Here is a 23,582-nt window from a genome sequence, read left to right as displayed (position 1 = left end):
CTTTACTACTCTGGCGGAGAAAATTGCGCGGGAGCCCACGCCAATTTTTTCCGCCATTTAACCCTTTATTTTAAGAGCTAGAACGGCCAAATTTTGCAGATACACACTACTGACATTAGTAGTGTGGAATCTGCAAAAAAAATGGAGAGAAGACATGGTTTACTGTATGTAAACCATGTCTCAAATCATGTCGGGTTTTAGGAAGGAGAAAGAAAAAGCCGGTAATTGAATTACCGGCTTTCAAGCTGTATAGCGCTGGAATAAATATTAATATATATACATATATGTGTCTCACTGACATATATATATATATATACCTATTCTACGTGTACACATTTATTCTACCTATTCTACTGTAAGCTGTCAGTGTGATTTTACTGTACACCGCACTGAATTACCGGCTTTTCTCTCTAATATATGTGTCTACTGACATATATATATATATATATATATATATATATATATATATATATATATATATACAGTATATATATATTTTCTTTTCTTTTTGGGACACATGGATCACTTCTATAGCGGTATGTTGGTTTTGCTAGCCTGCGAGAAAACCACGCAGTACGGATGCCATACGGATTACATACGGAGGATGCCATGCGCAAAAAACGCTGACACACCCTGCCTACGGAGGAGCTACGGACCACTTTTTTCGGGACTTTTCAGCGTATTACGGCCGTAATATACGGACCGTATTGTTTTACGCTGTGTGTGACGCCGGCCTTATTCTAAGCTTCAGGACCATGGAAAGGGCATTTGGAGGTCATTGAAGAGTAAGGCTCTATGGCAATTTATCATTATTACGGTACATAAAATTGTACAAGCGGCACTGAATTTTTCAATATTGTATCATAGCAAGAAACATGCTTACAAATAGCAGACAGATATTGTACAACATCACCTGTAGACCATGCTGCGTGTTCTAATCAAATGAGGATGAGAAAGAGTGAATTATGATGTACAATAATGACTGAAATTCCAAAAAATGTTTAACTGATTGCTGTAATATAGACACGTATGATTTTATACCACACATAGATTTACAGTGGGGGGAAAAAAGTATTTGATACACTGCCGATTCTGCAAGTTTTCCCACCTACAAAGAATGGAGAGATCTGTAATTTTTATCGTAGGTACACTTCACCTGTGAGAGACGTAATCTTAAAATAAAATCCAGAAAATCACGTTGTATGATTTTCTTCATAATTAATTTGCATTTTATTGCATGAAATAAGTATTTGATACATTAGAAAAATAGATCTTAATATTTGGGATTTTGGCCCCCTCCTTCATACAGATCTTCTCCAGATCTTTCAGGCTTCGGGGCTGTCGCTGTACTCCCTCCAAAGATTTTCTGTTGGGTTCAGGTCTGAAGACTGGCTAGGTCATTCCTTAGTTGCCCTGGCTGTGTTTCGGGTCGTTGTCATGCTGGAAGACCCAGCCACGACCCATCTCCAATGCTCTTACTGAGGGGAGGAGGTTGTTGGCCAAAATCTCGCGATACATGACCCAATTCATCCTCCCTTCAATACGATGCAGTCATCCTGTCCCCTTTGCAGAAAAGCACACCTAAAGTATCATGTTTCCCTCAACATGCTTCACGATTGGGATGGTGTTTTTGGGATTGTACTCATCCTTCTTCTTCCCCCAATCACAACGCGTGAAATTGATACCAAAAAGTTCTATTTTGATCTCATCTGATCACATGACCTTCTCCCATTACTCCTCTGGATCATCCAGATGGTCTTTAGTGAACTTCAAACGGGCCTGGATAAGTGTTGGCATCAGCAGAGGAACCTTTTGTTCATTTTCTGAAATGCTGTGTTACTTCTACAACAGATGTAATGGGGCATACACCTTCCAAAAAGTTCAACTTTTGTCTCGTCAGTCCACAGAGTATTCTCCCAAAAGTCTTGGGGATAATCAAGATGTTTTCTTGCAAAACTGAGACGAGCCTTCATGTGCTCATTGTTCAGCTGTGGTTTTCGTGTTTGAACTCTGCCATGCAGGCCATTTTTGCCCAGTCTCTTATGGTAGAGTCATGAACACTGACTGACCTTAACTGAGGCAGGTGAGGCCTGCAGTTTTTTGGATGTAGTTGTGGAGTCTTTTGTGACCTCCTCGAGGAGTCGTTGCTGCGCTCTTGGGGTCATTTTGGTTGACCGACCACTACTGGGAAGGTTCACCACTGTTCTATGTTTTTGCCATTTGTGGACAATGGCCCTCACTGTGGTTCGCTTTAGTCTCAAAGCTTTAGAAATTGCTTTATAAGCTTTTCCATGCTGAAGTATCTCAATAACTTTGTTTCTTATTTGTTCCAGAATTGCTTTGGATGATGTCTAGCTTTTGATGATCTTTTGGTCTACTTCACTTTGTCAGGCAGGTCCTATTTAAGTGATTTCTTGCTTGAGAACAGGTGTGGCAGTAATCAGGCCTGGGTGTGGCAAGGGAAATTGTACTCCGCTTCTCACAGATGTGATAAACAACAGTTCTTTTATGTTTAAAGGGGGTTATATGGCGGCGATCACTTTTTCACGCCGGGCCCTGTAGGTTTGGATTTCTATTTCCCTTAATAAAGACCTTCATTTAAAAATTGCATTTTGTCATTACTTATGTTATCTTTGTCTAATATTTATATTTGCTTGGTGATCTGAAACATTTAAGTGTGACAAACATGCAAAAGAATAGGAAATCGGGAAGGGGCAAACACTTTTTCACACAACTGTAGCGTGTATAAACAAAGGAAATAGAGTAATAAATGGTTGGTTTGACTAAACAGAAGCCGTTTTAATGTTTTTTTTTATAGAAAGCTATAGTGTATGTTTGCCTAATTTTTTGTTTTGTTTTAATTGATATTGAATTATAGCATGTTTTTCAGTATTTGTGTTTAAGGAGAAACGTGTCTCCTTGTGGAAAGTGACATGCCAATGTGTAAGGAGACTTCTAAGCCATTCAATGCTCCTCTGGGTAAATTAAGTATGCAAATTGCCTCTTCAGAGAGGAAAAGGACTAAAACTCTAGTGCCACCTATTGGAAATAGCGATCCTAAGAGTCAGTAGCGAGTAGCGACCCATTAATGATCATTGCCACATGACTTGTGATAAATGCCTAGCCAGAATCTCAATTTGGAGAGACGTGTTTCGGGGTGCTGCCCCTCCTCAGTGCAAAGCAGGAGATCTGATTTGGGCTATGTGAGATGAAATTGAGATTCTGGTTTGACTTTTTATCCTAAGTCCCATGTCAAGGTTCATTAATGGGTCAATGATGACTTTTAGAATTGCTACTTCTAACACTAGAGTTCACGTCTTCTTAATCTCTGAAGAGGCTATTTGCATATTTCAGTATTTCTAGGGCTCCAGTATAAGGTTTGTTGTATCCATACAAATCTTTTAGGTCTATTTAGGGGCCTTATTACTTCCTGCTGATATTTTTGTTTCGTCTCTGAAGTTCTAATTTGTACACTATAAAACATCTGATTTCTCGCTCGCTTTTGCTGCTGCGCAGTTTTCTTTTTGTTCTTTTCAAAGCTTCCTCCTTTCTGATGTCGTTTCCAGACTTTGAAATAAAGTAAAGATGAAATGAGAAAAGCAGTCTATGAATACGATCTCTCTGGGGGTATTGTGTTAATTTTTCACCATATTGGAATATTACAAATATTACTATGGAATGCCAGAATATAGAAGGGGTAAGGGTTTGCCCCCCGATATTTTCTGATTGTCCCCCAGTCTTTTGGGTTTGGTCATAGAATCGGAAAGATCATACATAGAACTAATTTCATTCTGATATTTTCGGGACCATTATTTGACCCCTTTAATAACAGACTCCATCTTGTAGCGTTGCTGACCCCTGTCTACTTCTCAGGCTATGCAGGCACATCTGCCTCTGCTTGCTTTCTTACGCTGCCCTTATAGCCTGATTATTGAATTACTGAGGGAAAGATTTCCTTGTTAAACAGGACGGAGAGAGAGGAAAGCTGGAATCTCGACTCTTCCCAATGTGACCCCAACGCACATTGTACCGGACAGAACAGAGTCCAAAGAGACCAAAGACCTGGGGGTTGTTCCGGAATCGTCACCAATAAGTAGGTGCTTGAGGTCATTTTTCGATTAGTTTTTATCCTTTCCTAAAAATAAAGTGAGTATTATTTTGTGTGAAAAGTAACCAATGATATTTCACCCTTAAGCTTTTTTATTTTTATTTTATTTTACAATATACCAATTTCTGCAGTTTCATGTAACATGCCGCTTCTACAAAACCAATAGTGGAGACAGCTGCCGATCAGTGAAGATCCATCTCTAATCACACTGTACACTTCACAAACCAAATTAGAAGGATTGTCCAGGACTTTGATATTAATGACAGTGGCCGGATGGACAAAGTGTGCTGAGACGGGAAGGCACATTAATTGGAAGCCAAGCTGCAGCACCACCAGAAAAACCTCCACTGTGGAAGGTGGAGGGGCTGTAAACCGCTGATTCATGGGGGTGCTGGATGCCAGACCCCAACTAATCTAAAATTGATCACCTAAGGTTAAGTTGTCAATATTGTAGTCTTGGACAATGTGGTATGTCACAGTATACATAAATGGCATTACTTATCCTGTACCAATCCTCAATGATATCCTGTATTATACTCAAGAGCTGCACTCAATATTCTGCTGGTGGAGTCACTGTGTACATACATTACATTACTGATCCTGAGTTACATCCTGTATTATACCCCAGTGCTGCACTCACTATTCTGCTGGTACAGTCACTGTGTACATACATTACATTACTGATCCTGAGTTACATCCTGTATTATACCCCAGTGCTGCACTCACTATTCTGCTGGTACAGTCACTGTGTACATACATTACATTACTGATCCTGAGTTACATCCTGTATTATACTCCAGAGCTGCACTCACTATTCTGCTGGTGCAGTCACTGTGTACATACATTACATTACTGATCCTGAGTTACATCCTGTATTATACCCCAGTGCTGCACTCACTATTCTGCTGGTGCAGTCACTGTGTACATACATTACATTACTGATCCTGAGTTACATCCTGTATTATACTCCAGAGCTGCACTCACTATTCTGCTGGTGCAGTCACTGTGTACATACATTACATTACTGATCCTGAGTTACATCCTGTATTATACCCCAGAGCTGCACTCACTATTCTGCTGGTGCAGCCACTGTGTACATACATTACATTACTGATCCTGAGTTACATCCTGTATTATACTCCAGAGCTGCACTCACTATTCTGCTGGTGCAGTCACTGTGTACATACATTACATTACTGATCCTGTACTGATCCTAAGTTACATCCTGTATTATACTCCAGAGCTGCAGTCACTATTCTGCTGGTGCAGTCACTGTGTACATACATTACATTACTTATCCTGTACTGATCCTGAGTTACATCCTGTATTATACCCCAGAGCTGCACTCACTATTCTGCTGGTGCAGTCACTATGTACATACATTACATTACTGATCCTGAGTGACATCCTGTATTATACTCCAGAGCTGCACTCACTATTCTGCTGGTGCAGTCACTGTGTACATACATTACATTACTGATCCTGAGTTACCGTACATCCTGTATTATACCCCAGAGCTGCACTCACTATTCTGCTGGTGCAGTCACTGTGAATATACATTATTACAAGATAAGATAAGTCATGAAATGGATGTACAAAGTGACTGCACCAGCAGAATAATGAGTGTAGCTCTGGGGTATGTATATAATGTAACTCAGGATCAGTGCAGGATCAGTAATGTAATGTATGTACACAGTGACTGCACCAGCAGAATCCAGAATGCAGCTCTGGAGTATAATACAGGACATTTTTGCATTAGTACGGACAGTCACTCAGTTGTATGTAATTTTGGAAATAGACAATAGAAAAATGAACATTGAAGTGATTTGACATCACTAGTGAAGACTTTGATGAGTGACCTCTTCTCAGCCCTCTTCATTCCTGAGTATTTAGACTTTTATTACTGCATTTAGAAGAGAATATCCTAATATTTCTCCATATTCTGTTACAAGTCTGTTCATTGATTTGTTTGCAGCCGAGCTTCAGCCTCTGATGGATATTTTTCTTTTTAATTACACTTTTATTTTTGAACTCTGAGGAGTTCAAGATTCTCCACTTGTTACTCCTCAATGTTCAATACTGATATTCATTAACCATCGCAAATATCTGCCCCGAGGGAGGATGTCATCATCTCTGGATCTGTGGCGCTGATCAAAGTGGCTGGTGTGTGCAATAATGGGAGCAGAACAACGGAGCCCTTTTTGGAACGCTGCATTCATACAGAGGACGGATCCACGTTTGTCGCCGGCGGTTAATGGCGCACGGATAAGATGTAACTCGCTGCGCACAATATGCTTCTGATGTATCACAATGTGCATTCATTGGGTTGTTCTTTTTACGGTCGTCGTTCGTGACACGAAGCTATGATTAAACACCTCGTGGTCAAAATGGGTCTTTTTTCTTTTCATCTAAGAGGAAACATCGTTGGAAAGCGTTCCGCTAATGAGCATCAGTCCGAGCCCCGGGGAGGCCGATATAACTGCTACAAGTCTACAATGACAACACAGAGATGTTTTATTACAGTGTATATTATTCTAGCAACTACTAATGATATAGATAATACCGTAGGATTTGTCACAGAAGATCCGACTAATGACATTGTAATAATCCAGCATAGTATACAGTGGCATGTAAAAGTTTGTGCACCCCTGGTCAAAATTACTGTTATTGTGAACAGTAAAGGAAGTTGAAGATGAAGTGATCTCTAAAAAGGGCTAAAGTTAAAGATGACACATTTCTTTTGTATTTTAATTTGTCATCTTTTACATTTTAAAAATTACAAAAAGGGAAATGGGTTGATGCAAAATGTTGGGCACCCTTGGAGATTTGTGTGCTCAAATAGGTTTGAACATGGTTTCAGACTTTAACCCCTTCATGACCTTGGGATTTTTCGTTTTTCCGTGTTCGTTTTTCACTCCCCTCCTTCCCAGAGCCATAACTTTTTTATTTTTCCGTCAATTTGGCCATGTGAGGGCTTATTTTTTGCGGGACGAGTTGTACTTTTGAGCGACATCATTGGTTTTAGCATGTCGTGTACTAGAAAACGGGAAAAAAATTCCAAGTGCGGTGAAATTGCAAAAAAAGTGCAATCCCACACTTGTTTTTTATTTGGCTTTTTTTGCTAGGTTCACTAAATGCTAAAACTGACCTGCCATTATGATTCTCCAGGTCAGTACGAGTTCATAGACACCAAACATGACTAGGTTATTTTTTACCTAAGTGGTGAAAAAAAATTCCAAACTTTGCTAAAAAAAAAAAAAATTTGCGCCATTTTCCGATACTCGTAGCGTCTCCATTTTTCATGATCTGGGGTCGGTTGAGGGCTTATTTTTTGCGTGCCGAGATGACGTTTTTAATAGCATTTTGGTGCAGATACATTCTTTTGATCGCCCGTTATTGCATTTTAATGCAATGTCGCGGCGACCAAAAAAACGGAATTCTGACGTTTCGCATTTTTTTCTCGCTACGCCGTTTAGTGATCAGGTTAATGCTTTTTTTTAATTGATAGATCGGGCGATTCTGAGTCCGGCGATACGAAATATGTGTACATTTGATTTTTTTTTTATTCATTTATTTTGATTGGGGCGAAAGGGGGGTGATTTAAACTTTTATATTTTTTTTATTTTTTTCACATTTTTTTTACTTTTTATTTTTACTTTTGCCATGCTTCAATAGCCTCCATGGGAGGCTAGAAGCAGGCATAGCACGATCGGCTCTGCTACATATCAGCGATCATCAGATCGCTGCTATGTAGCAGAATTGCAGGTGTGCTGTGAGCGGCGACCACAGGGTGGCGCTCACAGCTGCCGGGGATCAGTAACCATAGAGGTCTCAAGGACCTCTATGGTCACTATTCTGAAGCATCGCCGACCTCCGATCATGTGACGGGGGTCGGCGATGCGATCATTTCCGGCCGCCCGGCCGGAAGTGGTAGTTAAATGCCGCTGTCTGCGTTTGACAGCGGCATTTAACTAGTTAATACGTGCGGGCAGATCGCGATTCTGCCCGCGCCTATTACGGGCACATGTCAGCTGTTCAAAACAGCTGACATGTCCCGGCTTTGATGCGGGCTCACCGCGGAGCCCTGCATCAAAGCAGGGGATCTGACCTCGGACGTACTATCCCGTCCGAGGTCAGAAAGGGGTTAAACGGGTTGTCCACTTCTACAAGCGTGGGGTATGAGAAGAAGTTGTCCAACTAGTGGACAATTTCTTTAATTAGCCTGTTAGGGTTATGGCTTCTTCAGGATCATCATTAAGAAAGGCCAGGTGATGCAAATTTCCCAGCTTTATAAAAATCCAGCCTCCTCTAGCCTTGTGCCAAAAAACGCAGCCATGGGTTCTTCTAAGCAGCTGCCTAGCACTCTGAAAACGAAAATGGTGGAGGCCCACAAAGTAGGAGACGTTATATGAAGATAGCAAAGTGTTTTCAAGTTGCCCTTTCCTCAGTTCAAAATGTAATTAAGAAATGGCACAGTGGAGGTCAAGATAAGGTCAGGAAGACCAAGAAAAATGTCAGTGAGAGATGCTCGTAGGATTGCTGGAGAGGCAAGTCAGAACCCCTGCTTGACTGCAAAAGACTTTCAGAAAGATTTTTGCAGACTCTGGAGTTGTGGTACATTGTTCTACTGTTCATAAATATCTGCACAAATATGACCTTCATGGTCAAGACTCATCAGACGAGAACCTCGTCCTCACCATAAAATTCAGCATCAAAAGTAGGCAAAAGACCATCTATACAAGCAAGATGTATTATGGAAACAAGTTCTGTTGACAGATGAGGTTAAAACTCTTCGGCACAATGATCGAAAGTACAGTATGTGTGAAGAAAAAAGGGCACAGAATTCCAGGAAGAGAACATCTTTTAAACCATTATGCATCAGGGTGGATAAATCATGATTTGGGGTTGTGTTGTAGCCAATGGCATAGGGACATTTTGTGGGTAGAAAGAAGAATGGATTCAATTAAAGTTCAACAAATTCTTGATGCAAACATAACACCATCTATGAAAAAAAGCTGAAGTTGAAAAGTGGATGGTTTCTACAAATGGATAATAATCCTAACACAGGACAAAATCCACAATAAATGACCTCAAAAATGTGCAACCTGATGGTTTATCAATGGCCCTCACAGTCCCCTGAACTCAATATCATTGAAAATCTGTGGCTAGATCTCAAAAGAACAGTGCATGCAAGACGACCCAGGAATCTGACAGAACTGGAAGAATGGATGAAAATAACTCAAACAAGAATTGAAAGACTCTTGGCTGGCTACAAAAAGCGTTTACAAGTCGTGATACTTTCAAAATTCTGCTAGGTACTATCCACGGAGGGTGCCCAAACTTTTGCCTCTGCTCATCTTCCTTTTTATAATTTTTAAAATGTAAAAGATTAAAAAATATATATGTATTGTGTCTAAAATACAAAGGAAATGTGTCATTTTTTATTTCATCTTCAAATTGATTAACTCTTCAGTAATTTAGACCAGGGGTGCTAAAACTTAAATACCACTGTATATGATACATGCCTGAAGGCCAAATTATGTGTGATGATATAACTGTACATAATACAGTTGAACAGCTAATAAAATAATAACATGATAAAAGAAAAAATGTCGTACCTGGTATAAAAAAAAATGACACAAGTTACAAAATTAATTTTATGACATTGCAAACGGGCAAAATTATGGAACAAATTATTAACCCAAAATTTAAAATATCTGCCCGTGTCGTGGATGTGAATGCTTTGCTGAGCCTTGAAATGTCAATTATCATTCATGGCTGTCAGAAAGTACCTGACAGAGCAGAAGCGATAATTCAGTCTAAGCACCGGGATGTATTATTGCCATCATTGTCACATGGGACCCCCCCATCAGCGGCTGCCGCTACCTTCCCGGCCAGGTAATTTCAGGTTTACACAAGCTCTTAGGAGCCAAAAGAGAAACCTTGTCCTGGGGGTTTCATTGCGGTGATTACAAATCATAAATCTCAGAATACATGAAATTGAGCGACGTGAAGCAATAAGCCACAGGATCCACCGCAGCCACACAATCCTGCACGCTAGCGGCTGTAAATCCTGACGCGAGTCATCACCGGCTGAGCGATCTTCCGTTTATCACTTTATATTAGGAACCGAAGTTTCCTGCAGAGATAAATAACAGATGTAACCATTGAGCGCTGTCGCTACGCCGGCTCATCGCACTGGACAGATCTGCACTCGATATTGTAACATGATGACAATATTGTGAAATCCGGTAATACTCAGTCCTTCTGTAACATTCTACATGATCGATGCAGAGATACAATGTGTGTTACATCATAAATACACTTCACATTCCCAGTATCTGCAAATAGAAACGGAACATTGTTATTTTTACAACGACGCATTTCTCTGCTTCTAATGAAGAACATTTACAAACATCGGGGCCGAGGAATGGAAAGCATCTTCATTTTTAGTTAAAGTCTGTTCTAATCTCAATACTTTATTCTTCAATACTTTGGTGAGAGTTTTTCAAGGGTTTTGCATCGTTTTGGTTTTTTTTTGTTATTAAAAAGTCATAAAATTTGTTGCATGCCGTATTTGTGCAATTTATAGCGAGTTTTTTTTATGTTTAAAGGGATTGTCCACTACTTTAAAATTGATTACCTTTTCTTGGGATAGGTCATCAATGTGTGATTAGCGGGAGTGCGACACCTGGCACCCCCACCAATCAACTGTTCTCTGGGGCAGTGGCCGGCGCACATCCACCTCCTATTGATTTTAATAGGGAGGCGGACGTGCAGTACCTGGTCGCGGCCACTATACTGTAGGCGGTGCTGTGCAGCTCCTTACCTGCTCAGTTTTGGCCGCTGCTCACACCAAGAACAGCTGATCGGTGGGGTGCCGGGTGTCCCGCCCTCCCTAATCAGACATTGATACTTATTGCTATACGGCCGCACGCTCTGATCTGAGTGCCGGCAGCAGCGCCAGGTATTAACATGCGAGACTCATCCGAGTTTCTCGCAAGCGAGTATGAGCCCTTATACTAAGGATAAGCCATCAACTATTTTTCTACAATCATTTACAGGACCATTTACAGTGTTCTATACCACAGAATGGTAAGGTATCTGTAAAAAACGGACGGAATACGGATGGTCCGTATTCCGTGCGTTTTTTTTTCTCGCACCCATTGACTTGCATTGGCGAGTCTCGCAGCATGCTGCGATTTTTTTTCACAGTTCAATTTCGGCTGAGAAAAATGTCGCAAATGAGATGTCACCTATTGAATAACATTGGTCCGAGAGCAATCCGATGTTTTATCGGATTGCACTCATCCGTTTTTGTCGCAGGTGGGTATGAGGCCTTAGAATGGATCCAGCAGCAAGCCATAGACAAGAAAGCACAACTTTTGTTGCCTGGCTAAATAAAATTATTTCAACTGGATCCAGTTTTTTTTTTTAACATTGAAGCCTATGGAAAATGGATCCTTTAAATAGTCATCTATTGTACATGAAAACCATTTATCCAATTTTCATCAGTTTTTGATCCATGTGCCAGTTTTCATCAGTAGACCACGTTCACACATTCAGTATTTGGTCAGTATTTTACGTATTTTTACTGACCAAATACTGAACGTGTGAACACGGCCTTAGAGTTTCATCAGTTTTTCTTGTTTGCAAAGATGAATAAATAACTGAATCCCTGATGAAGGTTTCTCAATCTTTTCTAGTAAATACTAAGTGAACAATGGACAGCATTAGGATGAAGCTAGGGTGGCATTCGGGTGTGGTCCGAGTATTTTTTTTGAAGACCCTTTAGGCTGCTGTCACACTAGGAGTATTTGGTCAGTATTTTACATCAGTATTTGTAGCCAAAACCAGGAGTGGGTGATAAATACAGAAGTGGTGCATATGTTTCTATTATGCTTTTCCTCTAATTGTTCCACTCCTGGTTTTGGCTACAAATACTGATGTAAAAGACTGACCAAATACTGATAGTGTGACGGCAGCCTTAATCTTGAAATTGCAATTTTGATTTGTGACTTGGATGAAAATTGGATATTTCTCCAGATTTTTTTGCAGACACTCTGTGTGAACAGTATGATAGATAATAATGGGTCTGTGTCCTATCGGTGAAGCACACAGACGACGTAGGTGATTCCTCCGTCCGTGGGGCTTCGGGAACACATGAGCTGGAGGAAGAATTTCTTTAGCCTCCAGTTTGTGCTGTACCTCGCTGACCCTACACCGGGTACTCGCCTGTCCGGGAATGTAGTGGATAGATGTCATGAAGGACTGTATGACATGAAAGCATTCCGTCTCCAGCTTCTAGAAAAGTGACGATCTGGGGTCACAGATCTACGGCAGCTGGTGAGATCACCCGTAAATCACCAGGTAGATATGAGGTTTTTATGGTAGGAGTCCCAGTCATCGTGTGGGACCATGCAGGACACTTTTTATGGTAGGAATCCCAGTCATCGTGTCGGACCATGCAGGACACTTTATGGTAGGAGTCCCAGTCATCGTGTCGGACCATGCAGGACACTTTTTATGGTAGGAGTCCCAGTCATCGTGTCGGACCATGCAGGACACTTTTTATGGTAGGAGTCCCAGTCATCGTGTCGGACCATGCAGGACACTTTTTATGGTAGGAGTCCCAGTCATCGTGTCGGACCATGCAGGACACTTTTTATGGTAGGAGTCCCAGTCATCGTGTGGGACCATGCAGGACACTTTTTATGGTAGGAGTCCCAGTCATCGTGTCGGACCATGCAGGACACTTTATGGTAGGAGTCCCAGTCATCGTGTCGGACCATGCAGGACACTTTTTATGGTAGGAGTCCCAGTCATCGTGTCGGACCATGCAGGACACTTTTTATGGTAGGAGTCCCAGTCATCGTGTCGGACCATGCAGGACACTTTTTATGGTAGGAGTCCCAGTCATCGTGTCGGACCATGCAGGACACTTTTTATGGTAGGAGTCCCGGTCATCGTGTCGGACCATGCAGAACACTTTATGGTAGGAGTCCCAGTCATCGTGTCGGACCATGCAGGACACTTTTTATGGTAGGAGTCCCAGTCATCGTGTCGGACCATGCAGGACACTTAATGGTAGGAGTCCCAGTCATCGTGTCGGACCATGCAGGACACTTTTTATGGTAGGAGTCCCAGTCATCGTGTCGAACCATGCAGGACACTTTTTATGGTAGGAGTCCCAGTCATCGTGTCGGACCATGCAGGACACTTTATGGTAGGAGTCCCAGTCATCGTGTCGGACCATGCAGGACACTTTTTATGGTAGGAGTCCCAGTCATCGTGTCGGACCATGCAGGACACTTTTTATGGTAGGAGTCCCAGTCATCGTGTCGGACCATGCAGGACACTTTTTATGGTAGGAGTCCCAGTCATCGTGTCGGACCATGCAGGACACTTTTTATGGTAGGAGTCCCGGTCATCGTGTCGGACCATGCAGAACACTTTTTATGGTAGGAGTCCCAGTCATCGTGTCGGACCATGCAGGACACTTTTTATGGTAGGAGTCCCAGTCATCGTGTCGGACCATGCAGGACACTTAATGGTAGGAGTCCCAGTCATCGTGTCGGACCATGCAGGACACTTTTTATGGTAGGAGTCCCAGTCATCGTGTCGGACCATGCAGGACACTTTTTATGGTAGGAGTCCCGGTCATCGTGTCGGACCATGCAGGACACTTTTTATGGTAGGAGTCCCAGTCATCGTGTCGGACCATGCAGGACACTTTTTATGGTAGGAGTCCCGGTCATCGTGTCGGACCATGCAGGACACTTTTTATGGTAGGAGTCCCAGTCATCGTGTCGGACCATGCAGGACACGAGTGTTCCTTTTACTGATTGATCACCCGTGATCTAGAACTGCTATCTAATCAATCGCACGGATCTAGTTTATTCGGATGAAACATGTTCCAGTGTTCAGTTTTCATGATGGTTGTATTGATTTTTAGGTGCACTTTTTCCTCCGATCAGTGATCTGCTATTCCAGAAATCTGATAATCCAGCACTTGTTTCTGATCATAAAAAGAATAACAATCTTGAATTTCACAAGACTGAGCAGAGAGAAGCAATAAAGGGACAATTTGATAATGTGGAGCCTAGCCACACTAAAAACTCACTTATTATTTTCAGTGATTATCAAAGGGAGTCTGTCAGCTATGTAATCTGAGAGCAGACTGATGTAGGGTCAGAGAACCTGATTCCAGCTACTGCTCTGCTTGCTGCAGTTTTGATAAAATCCCTGTTTTCTCTGCTGTAGATGTAGTAGTGCTTTGAATGCTGAGCCTTGGATAACCACGCCCATTCCCCTGATTGGCAGCTTCCTGTTTATATTGACGGCATGCTGCCAATCAAAGGTGGGGGCGGGATTACACAGATTTGCACGTGACACCTTGCCCTCTAATGATAATCTCCTGCTGATAAAACACTGATTGCATGGAAACTACAGCAAGCTGCTGAACACATGCTTTGAATCAGGGTCTCTGCCCCTACATTCTGTTGCTCCCAGATTAAATAACAAATTATAGGACATGCCATTGAGTGACGGGCACAGACAGGAGAGGGCTTCTGTGCAAGAACAGTTTATGGGCCGCTCTTTGTGTGCGTGAAAGAAGATACCTAGTTCTTTGGCAGGGAAGGTGGGCCCCTTTATCTATTGGGCCCCATGTGTATAAATGGTATGTCTGCCCCATTATAATCTAAGGGAATGCTCTGATCTTCAGGGCTTTTGCTCCGTTGGCCTTTTTTTAATTCGCCACTCAGGGTTTAGTTTCAGATAACGTTATCCAGTAGGAATGATGTAACGAGGATTATAGGCAGGTGCGGTATCAGTACAGTAACTCCTGACCATTTAGATGAAGAATCCAGTTAATTATAAACGTCTGCCCTCTGCTTTTTACTTTCGCAACGCACGAAACCTTAGATTAGCAGATGGAGGCTAATGTGAGCACTGGGAATCTCTGACCACATTGTCACTAATCCAGTGATTCAGCCATGAGTCACCATGTTACGTTTCACATAAACCGCACTCTACAATAGATCCCCAATACATTGTGATTCATCCCCTAATTAATTATGGTTGTGCAGCAGAACGTATACTGGAGCCTCCCCAAATACAATCATACAGGGAGACTGTGAAGTGAAGTCTCCCACGAAGCGTGCAGCGTTACCTCTAAAAACATGGAGACTTTCCTGCTACAAGTAAAGTGAAGTTCATCATTAGAATTAATAATGGGGTGCATTAAAAGAGGTCTGGATACACATGATGAGAGCATTATACTGCCTCTGTACAAATCCCTAGTTAGACCGCACATGGAGTACTGTGTCCAGTTTTGGGCACCGGTGCTCAGGAAGGATATAATGGAACTAGAGAGAGTACAAAGGAGGGCAACAAAATGAATAAAGGGGATGGGAGAACTACAATACCCAGATAGATTAGCGAAATTAGGATTATTTAGTCTAGAAAAAAGACAACTGAGGGGCGATCTAATAACCATGTATAAGTATATAAGGGGACAATACAAATATCTCACTGAGGATCTGTTTATACCAAGGAAGGTGACGGGCACAAGGGGGCATTCTTCGCGTCTGGAGGAGAGAAGGTTTTTCCACCAACATAGAAGAGGATTCTTTACTGTTAGGGCAGTGAGAATCTGGAATTGCGTGCCTGAGGAGGTGGTGATGGCGAACTCAGTCGAGGGGTTCAAGAGAGGCCTGGATGTCTTCCTGGAGCAGAACAATATTGTAACATACAATTATTAGGTTCTGTAGAAGGATGTAAATCTGGGGATTTATTATGATGGAATATAGGCTGAACTGGATGGACAAATGTCTTTTTTCGGCCTTACTAACTATGTTACTATGTTAATAAGCCGGTTTAGTCTGAGCAGTGTTAATTACGGGATTAGGTTATCATTGGTAGAACACTGTTGTCTTACAAGATTGCTATCTCGGAATCATATCTAATACAGTATGTAACCAAGGATCAGTAATGTATGTACACAGTGACTGCACCAGCAGTATAGTGAGTGCAGCTCTGGGGTATAATACAGGATGTAACTCAGGATCAGTACAGGATCAGTAATGTAATGTATGTACACAGTGACTGCATCAGCAGAATAGTGAGTGCAGCTCCGGAGTATAATACAGGATGTAACTCAGGATCAGTAATGTAATGTATGTATGTAAACAAAAAACCAACAGAGAAAAAGAAGCAGCAAAAAGTCCAAAGTAATGAAAAATATAAAAAGAACTTTATTAAGTAGTAATACCAGATAAAACAATAACAGTCTGTTATTGTTTTTTCTGGTATTACTACTTAATAAAGTTCTTTTTATATTTTTCATTACTTTGGACTTTTTGCTGCTTCTTTTTCTCTGTTGGTTTTTGGTTATATTTGTGCAGTTTGTCCATTATGGTCCTTACTCTGGTCCCATTATATAATATGGTTAGACATACCCTTAGTGGGTTTATTGTATGATGTTGGTGACCTTATTTATATCCACACTTTTGTTTTGCCTATCAATGTATGTATGTGCACAGTGACTGCACCAGCAGAATAGTGAGTGCAGCTCTGGAGTTTAATACAGGATGTAACTCAGGATCAGTAATGTAATAATGATATAATAATAATAATAATTTTTATTTATATAGCGCCAACATATTCCGCAGCGCTTTACAAATTATAGAGGGGACTTGTACAGACAATAGACATTACAGCATAACAGAAATACAGTTCAAAACAGATACCAGGAGGAATGAGGGCCCTGCTCGCAAGCTTACAAACTATGAGGAAAAGGGGAGACACGAGAGGTGGATGGTAACAATTGCTTTAGTTATTCGGACCGGCCTTAGTGTAAGGCTCGGGTGTTCATGTAAAGCTGCATGAACCAGTTAACTGCCTAAGTATGTAGCAGTACAGACACAGAGGGCTAATACTGCATAAAGTGAATGAGAACATGATGCGAGGAACCTGATTGTTTTTTGTTTTTGTTTTTTTTATAAATAGGCCACACAGGGATCGTTAGGTTAATGCATTGAGGCGGTAGGCCAGTCTGAACAAATGAGTTTTTAGGGTACGCTTAAAACTGTGGGGATTGGGGATTAATCGTATTAACCTAGGTAGTGCATTCCAAAGAATCGGCGCAGCACGTGTAAAGTCTTGGAGACGGGAGTGGGAGGTTCTGATTATTGAGGATGCTAACCTGAGGTCATTAGCGGAGCGGAGGGCACGGGTAGGGTGGTAGACTGATACCAGGGAGGAGATGTAGGGTGGTGCTGAGCCATGGAGTGCTTTGTGGATGAGGGTAGTAGTTTTGTACTGGATTCTGGAGTGGATGGGTAGCCAGTGTAATGACTGGCACAGGGTAGAGGCATCGGTGTAACGGTTGGTGAGGAATATGATCCTGGCAGCAGCATTCAGGACAGATTGGAGCGGGGAAAGTTTGGTAAGAGGGAGGCCGATTAGTAGAGAGTTACAATAGTCCAGACGAGAATGAATAAGTGAAACAGTAAGAGTTTTTGCAGAGTCGAAAGTAAGAAAAGGGCGAATTCTAGAAATGTTTTTGAGATGCAGGTAAGAAGAGCGAGCCAGTGATCGGATGTGGGGGGTGAATGAAAGGTCAGAATCAAGGATGACCCCAAGGCAGCGGGCATGTTGCTTTGGAGTAATGGTGGAACCGCACACGGAGATGGCAATGTAATGTATGTACACAGTGACTGCACCAGCAGAATAGTGAGTGCAGCTCTGGAGTATAATACAGGATGTAACTCAGGATCAGTAATATAATGTATGTACACAGTGACTGCACCAGCAGAATAGTGAGTGCAGCTCTGGAGTATAATACAGGATGTAACTCAGGATCAGTAATGTAATGTATGTACACAGTGACTGCACCAGCTGAATAGTGAGTGCAGCTCTGGGGTATAATACAGGATGTAACTCAGGATCAGTAATATAATGTATGTACACAGTGACTGCACCAGCAGAATAGTGAGTGCAGCTCTGGAGTATAATACAGGATGTAACTCAGGATCAGTAATGTAATGTATGTACACAGTGACTGCACCAGCAGAATAGTGAGTGCAGCTCTGGAGTATAATACAGGATGTAACTCAGGATCAGTAATATAATGTATGTACACAGTGACTGCACCAGCAGAATAGTGAGTGCAGCTCTGGAGTATAATACAGGATGTAACTCAGGATCAGTAATGTAATGTATGTACACAGTGACTGCACCAGCAGAATAGTGAGTGCAGCTCTGGAGTATAATACAGGATGTAACTCAGGATCAGTAATGTAATGTATGTACACAGTGACTGCACCAGCAGAATAGTGAGTGCAGCTCTGGAGTATAATACAGGATGTAACTCAGGATCAGTAATGTAATGTATGTACACAGTGACTGCACCAGCAGAATAGTGAGTGCAGCTCTGGGGTATAATACAGGATGTAACTCAGGATCAGTAATGTAATGTATGTACACAGTGACTGCACCAGCAGAATAGTGAGTGCAGCTCTGGAGTATAATACAGGATGTAACTCAGGATCAGTAATATAATGTATGTACACAGTGACTGCACCAGCAGAATAGTGAGTGCAGCTCTGGGGTATAATACAGGATGTAACTCAGGATCAGTAATGTAATGTATGTACACAGTGACTGCACCAGCAGAATAGTGAGTGCAGCTCTGGGGTATAATACAGGATGTAACTCAGGATCAGTAATGTAATGTATGTACACAGTGACTGCACCAGCAGAATAGTGAGTGCAGCTCTGGAGTATAATACAGGATGTAACTCAGGATCAGTAATATAATGTATGTACACAGTGACTGCACCAGCAGAATAGTGAGTGCAGCTCTGGAGAATAATACAGGATGTAACTCAGGATCAGTAATGTAATGTATGTACACAGTGACTGCACCAGCAGAATAGTGAGTGCAGCTCTGGAGTATAATACACAATGTAAGTTGAGTTCAGTATAAGTAAGAACTATACCGTATGTACAATGGTGGCGATATCATTGCAGTATAAAGGATGCAGCCTTCCAATCACTGGTATGCTATCTATGTTGAATCAGCTCCGTTTTAGCTTGGTAGCCTGACCTCTTCAGACTTTAGCTTTGGACGGTTAGATATGCGCTTTCTGTCCAGTAAACATGCAGATGTTATAGGTGTCCTTACATTATCACTATCACTGCATGGAGCAGATCCAGTAAGAACAAAAACATGATCCCATAGAGTGAGGGGAAGACCCTTCACAAATGGCAGGACCCTGACGTGTGACTTTACACTACCAAATGCATCTGTCTTATACTGCGTAGTTCTGCGGGTCACAGTGATGTGCGGCTCCAGGGAAAGTTAACAAGACAGAACCTGTTGATCAGCTCTCATCTTCTGATCCTTGTCTACTCTCAGATTTCCTTTCCCTTTTTCTTGTTTTCTGTACTCCCCCTTTCTTCATTTCTTTAGTACGTTGATGACAGGTTAGTGGTTACAATCTCCTGTCAGACATTAAGCCCTTGCTCCGGCATCTCTTTCCTCCTCATTTTGCCGTGAGGCAATTCCAGAGAACAGAGAACTTGGCTGTCACCCCGTGCACAGGATCAGCTGCAGACCTGTAAGACGCACTGGGCTCAGTGTATGGTATTTTATGTCTTGACTATGTTGCACCTCTCCGATTAAACATTAAATCTATGCTGTCCCCCCCGTTAAACTGCGTTTCCAATATCATTTTGATTTGTTTTCAATTGATTAAATTGTTTCTGTTACATTAAGGATATGTAGAGTGATGTATCTAATGGATACAACGTCACTGCATAAAAGATAAAAGGATTCGTATATAGAGCTCACAGTTGTGAGTGGGCCACCTGTTTTTTTTTTTTTAAACAGGGATCTTTCAAAGTCTGATCTTCACAACACATGTTTTTGGAAGTGCATCATGGCCTGAGCAAAGGACATTTCTGAGGACTTCAGAAGAGTTGTTGGTGATCAAGCTGGAAAAGGTTACAAAACATCTAAGGTGTTTAGGCTCTACCAATCCACAGCCAGACAGATTATGTACAAATGGAGGAAATTCTAAAGGTACCTTCACACTGAACGATATCGCTAGCGATCCGTGACGTTGCAGCGTCCTGGCTAGCGATATCGTTGAGTTTGACAGGCAGCAGCGATCTGTATCCTGCTGTGCCATTGTTGGTCGGAGCAGAAAGCCCAGAACTTTATTTCGTCGCTGGACTTCCGCAGACATCACTGAATCGGCGTCACACACGCTGGTAACCAGGGTAAACATCGGGTTACTAAGCGCGGCCCTGCGCTTAGTAACCCGATGTTTACCCTGGTTACCAGGGGACTTCGCATAGTTGGTCGCTGGAGAGCTGTCTGTGTGACAGCTCTCCAGCGACCACACAGCGACGCTGCAGCGATCGGGATCGTTGTCTGGATCGCTGCAGCGTCGCTAAATGTGACAGTACCTTTAACTAATAGTGCACTCCCCATAGTGTACTAATCTGCAAGGTAACAAAGGAATCCAAGGTCACCTCTAAGCAACTAAAGGCCTTTTTCACATTAGCTAATGTTAATGTGCATGAGTCCAAAATCAAGAGGACACTGAACAACAGTGGTGTGCACAACAGTATTGCAAGGAGAAAGCCACTGCTCCCCGAACTGAACATTTGTGCCATTTGCAGTTGTTAAAGATCATCTGGATAAGACACGATGCAGTTGGAACAATGTTTTATGGATGCATGAGAGCAAAATAGAGCTTTTTGGTTTAACCTCTTAATGATTCGGGAAGTTTTAATTCTCCTGCTTTCCAGTTTTTTATTTTGTCTTATTTCAACAGTCACATATATACTGCATATTTTTTTTTCATGCTGATCTGACATTTTTATTGACAACACTTTGGGGTACATATGTTGTTTTGATTGCCTTTTATTTTATTTTTTTGGAGAAATGTGGCGACCAAAAAGCAGCAGTTCTGACGTTTTGATTTTTAAACGTATGGTTCAATAATTTTATATTTTTATAGATTCTACCTTTTTAGACACAATATTACCAAAAATGTTTATTTTATTTTTTTTCTAAAAATTATATAAAGGTGGATGTCTCTATGCAGGGATTGCACTGGATCGTGGGAAGTTTGATACTTTGTACAACTTGTTTTATCTATACCCTGGCTAAACATAAATGGGAGTTTTATTGCTTTCCAAGTATATTTCTATATCCATCTTTTATATATGTCAGTTTGAAGGAGCATAAATGTTGCATGGAGTGCACGTTCCCACGCTTCGCCGGCTGGCTGTTTCTGCACGTTACATTGGTGGCTATTTGATATGTGTCTTGTTCTAACCCTTCCAGGTTGTGGGGCTGGAGACATATCGGCACACTCCTTATTATACACGTTCCCACTCTTCACCGGCTGGCTGTTTCTGCACGTTACATTGGTGGCTATTTGATATGTGTCTTGTTCTAACCCTTCCAGGTCGTGGGGCTGGAGACATATCGGCACACTCCTTTGTTGTGAGTTCTGTTTTTGGGCTCCCTCTGGTGGTTACTGATGGTACTGGGTGACTTGTGTTCTCTGCGGTCTCTGGTGTCCACCTGTTCCATCAGGTTATGGGAGTTTCCTATTTAACTTGGCTTTTTTGTCTTTTCCTCGCCGGCTATCAATGTAATCAGCGTGTCTTTTTACCTCTGCTCCCTGCGTCTGTTATCTTCAGGACAAGCTAAGTTTTGATTTTCCTGTTCCACGTTTTGCTTAATTTTTGTCTTCGTCCAGCTTGCAGAGATGTGATTCCTTGCTGCTGGTTGCTCTAGTGGGCTGAAATTACTCCTCATGTTCCATGAGTTGGCACATGAGTTCAAGTAATTTCAGGATGGTTTTTTGAAGGGTTTTTCGCTGACCGCGCAGTTCACTTTTGTATCCTCTGCTATCTAGCTTTAGCGGGCCTCATTTTTGCTGATTCTATTTTCATAACTACGTATGTGCTTTCCTCTCATTTCACCGTTATTACATGTGGGGGGCTGCTATTTCTGTGGGGTGTTTCTCTGGAGGCAAGTGAGGTCTGTGTTTCTTCTTATAGGGGAAGTTAATCCTTCGGCTGGCGCGAGACGTCTAGGAATCATCGTAGGCACGTTCCCCGGCTACTGCTAGTTGTGTGTTTAGGTTCAGGATCGCGGTCAGCTCAGGTTCCATCACCCTAGAGCTTGTTTTGTTTTTGTGCTTGTCCTTTTGTGATCCCCTGCCATTGGGATCATGACACTCCTTATTATACACGTTCCCACGCTTCGCCAGCTGGCTGTTTCTGTACGTTACATTGGTGGCTATTTGATATGTGTCTTACTCTAACCCTTCCAGGTCGTGGGTTGGAGACATATCGGCACACTCCTTATTATACACGTTCCCACTCTTCACCGGCTGGCTGGGTCTGCACGTTACATTGGTGGCTATTTGATATGTATCTTGTTCTAACCCTTCCAGGTCGTGGGGCTGGAGACATATCGGCACACTCCTTATTATACACGTTCCCACGCTTCGCCGGCTGGCTGTTTCTGTACGTCACATTGGTGGCTATTTGATATGTATCTTGTTCTAACCCTTCCGGGTCGTGGGGCTGGAGACATATCGGCACACTCCTTATTATACACGTTCCCACTCTTCGCCGGCTGGCTGGGTCTGCACGTTACATTGGTGGCTATTTGATATGTATCTTGTTCTAACCCTTCCGGGTCGTGGGGCTGGAGACATATCGGCACACTCCTTATTATACACGTTCCCACTCTTTGCCGGCTGGCTGGTTCTGCACGTTACATTGGTGGCTATTTGATATGTATCTTGTTCTAACCCTTCCGGGTCGTGGGGCTGGAGACATATCGGCACACTCCTTATTATACACGTTCCCACGCTTCACCGGCTGGCTGGTTCTGCACGTTACATTGGTGGCTATTTGATATGTATCTTGTTCTAACCCTTCCAGATCGTGGGGCTGGAGACATATCGGCACACTCCTCATTATACACGTTCCCACCCTTCGCCGCCTGGCTGGTTCTGCACGTTACATTGGTGGCTATTTGGTATGTATCTTGTTCTAACCCTTCCAGGTCGTGGGTTGGAGACATATCGGCACACTCCTTATTATACACGTTCCCACTCTTCGCCGGCTGGCTGGGTCTGCACGTTACATTGGTGGCTGTTTGATATGTATCTTGTTCTAACCCTTCCAGGTCGTGGGGCTGGAGACATATCGGCACACTCCTTATTATACACGTACCCACTCTTCGCCGGCTGGCTGGTTTTGCACGTTACATTGGTGGCTATTTGATATGTATCTTGTTCCAACCCTTCCAGGTCGTGGGGCTGGAGACATATCGGCGCACTCCTTATTATACACGTTCCCACGCTTCGCCGGCTGGCTGTTTCTGCACGTTACATTGGTGGCTATTTGATATGTGTCTTGTTCTAACCCT

General features: G+C 42.4%; 1 protein-coding gene across 13 annotated transcripts in view; it reads left to right on the top strand.

The window, feature by feature from the left end:
- The window catches only part of ST3GAL3 (ST3 beta-galactoside alpha-2,3-sialyltransferase 3), a 285,569-nt gene that overhangs the window by 139,350 nt on the left and 122,637 nt on the right, over positions 1 to 23,582 (top strand). For 7 of the 13 annotated variants that reach the window (XM_069738038.1, XM_069738036.1, XM_069738037.1 and 4 more), the window contains one exon: positions 3,968 to 4,093. The exons of the other annotated variants lie outside the window; for them this stretch is intronic. In XM_069738038.1, coding sequence (XP_069594139.1) covers positions 3,968 to 4,093 — 126 coding nt within the window. The remainder of the gene's footprint in view (positions 1 to 3,967; positions 4,094 to 23,582) is intronic. 13 annotated transcript variants of the gene reach the window in all.

Source organism: Ranitomeya imitator, chromosome 8, assembly GCF_032444005.1.
Source record: "Ranitomeya imitator isolate aRanImi1 chromosome 8, aRanImi1.pri, whole genome shotgun sequence".
Lineage (NCBI taxonomy): Eukaryota > Metazoa > Chordata > Amphibia > Anura > Dendrobatidae > Ranitomeya > Ranitomeya imitator.
This window is presented reverse-complemented; position numbering and strand designations above follow the sequence as displayed.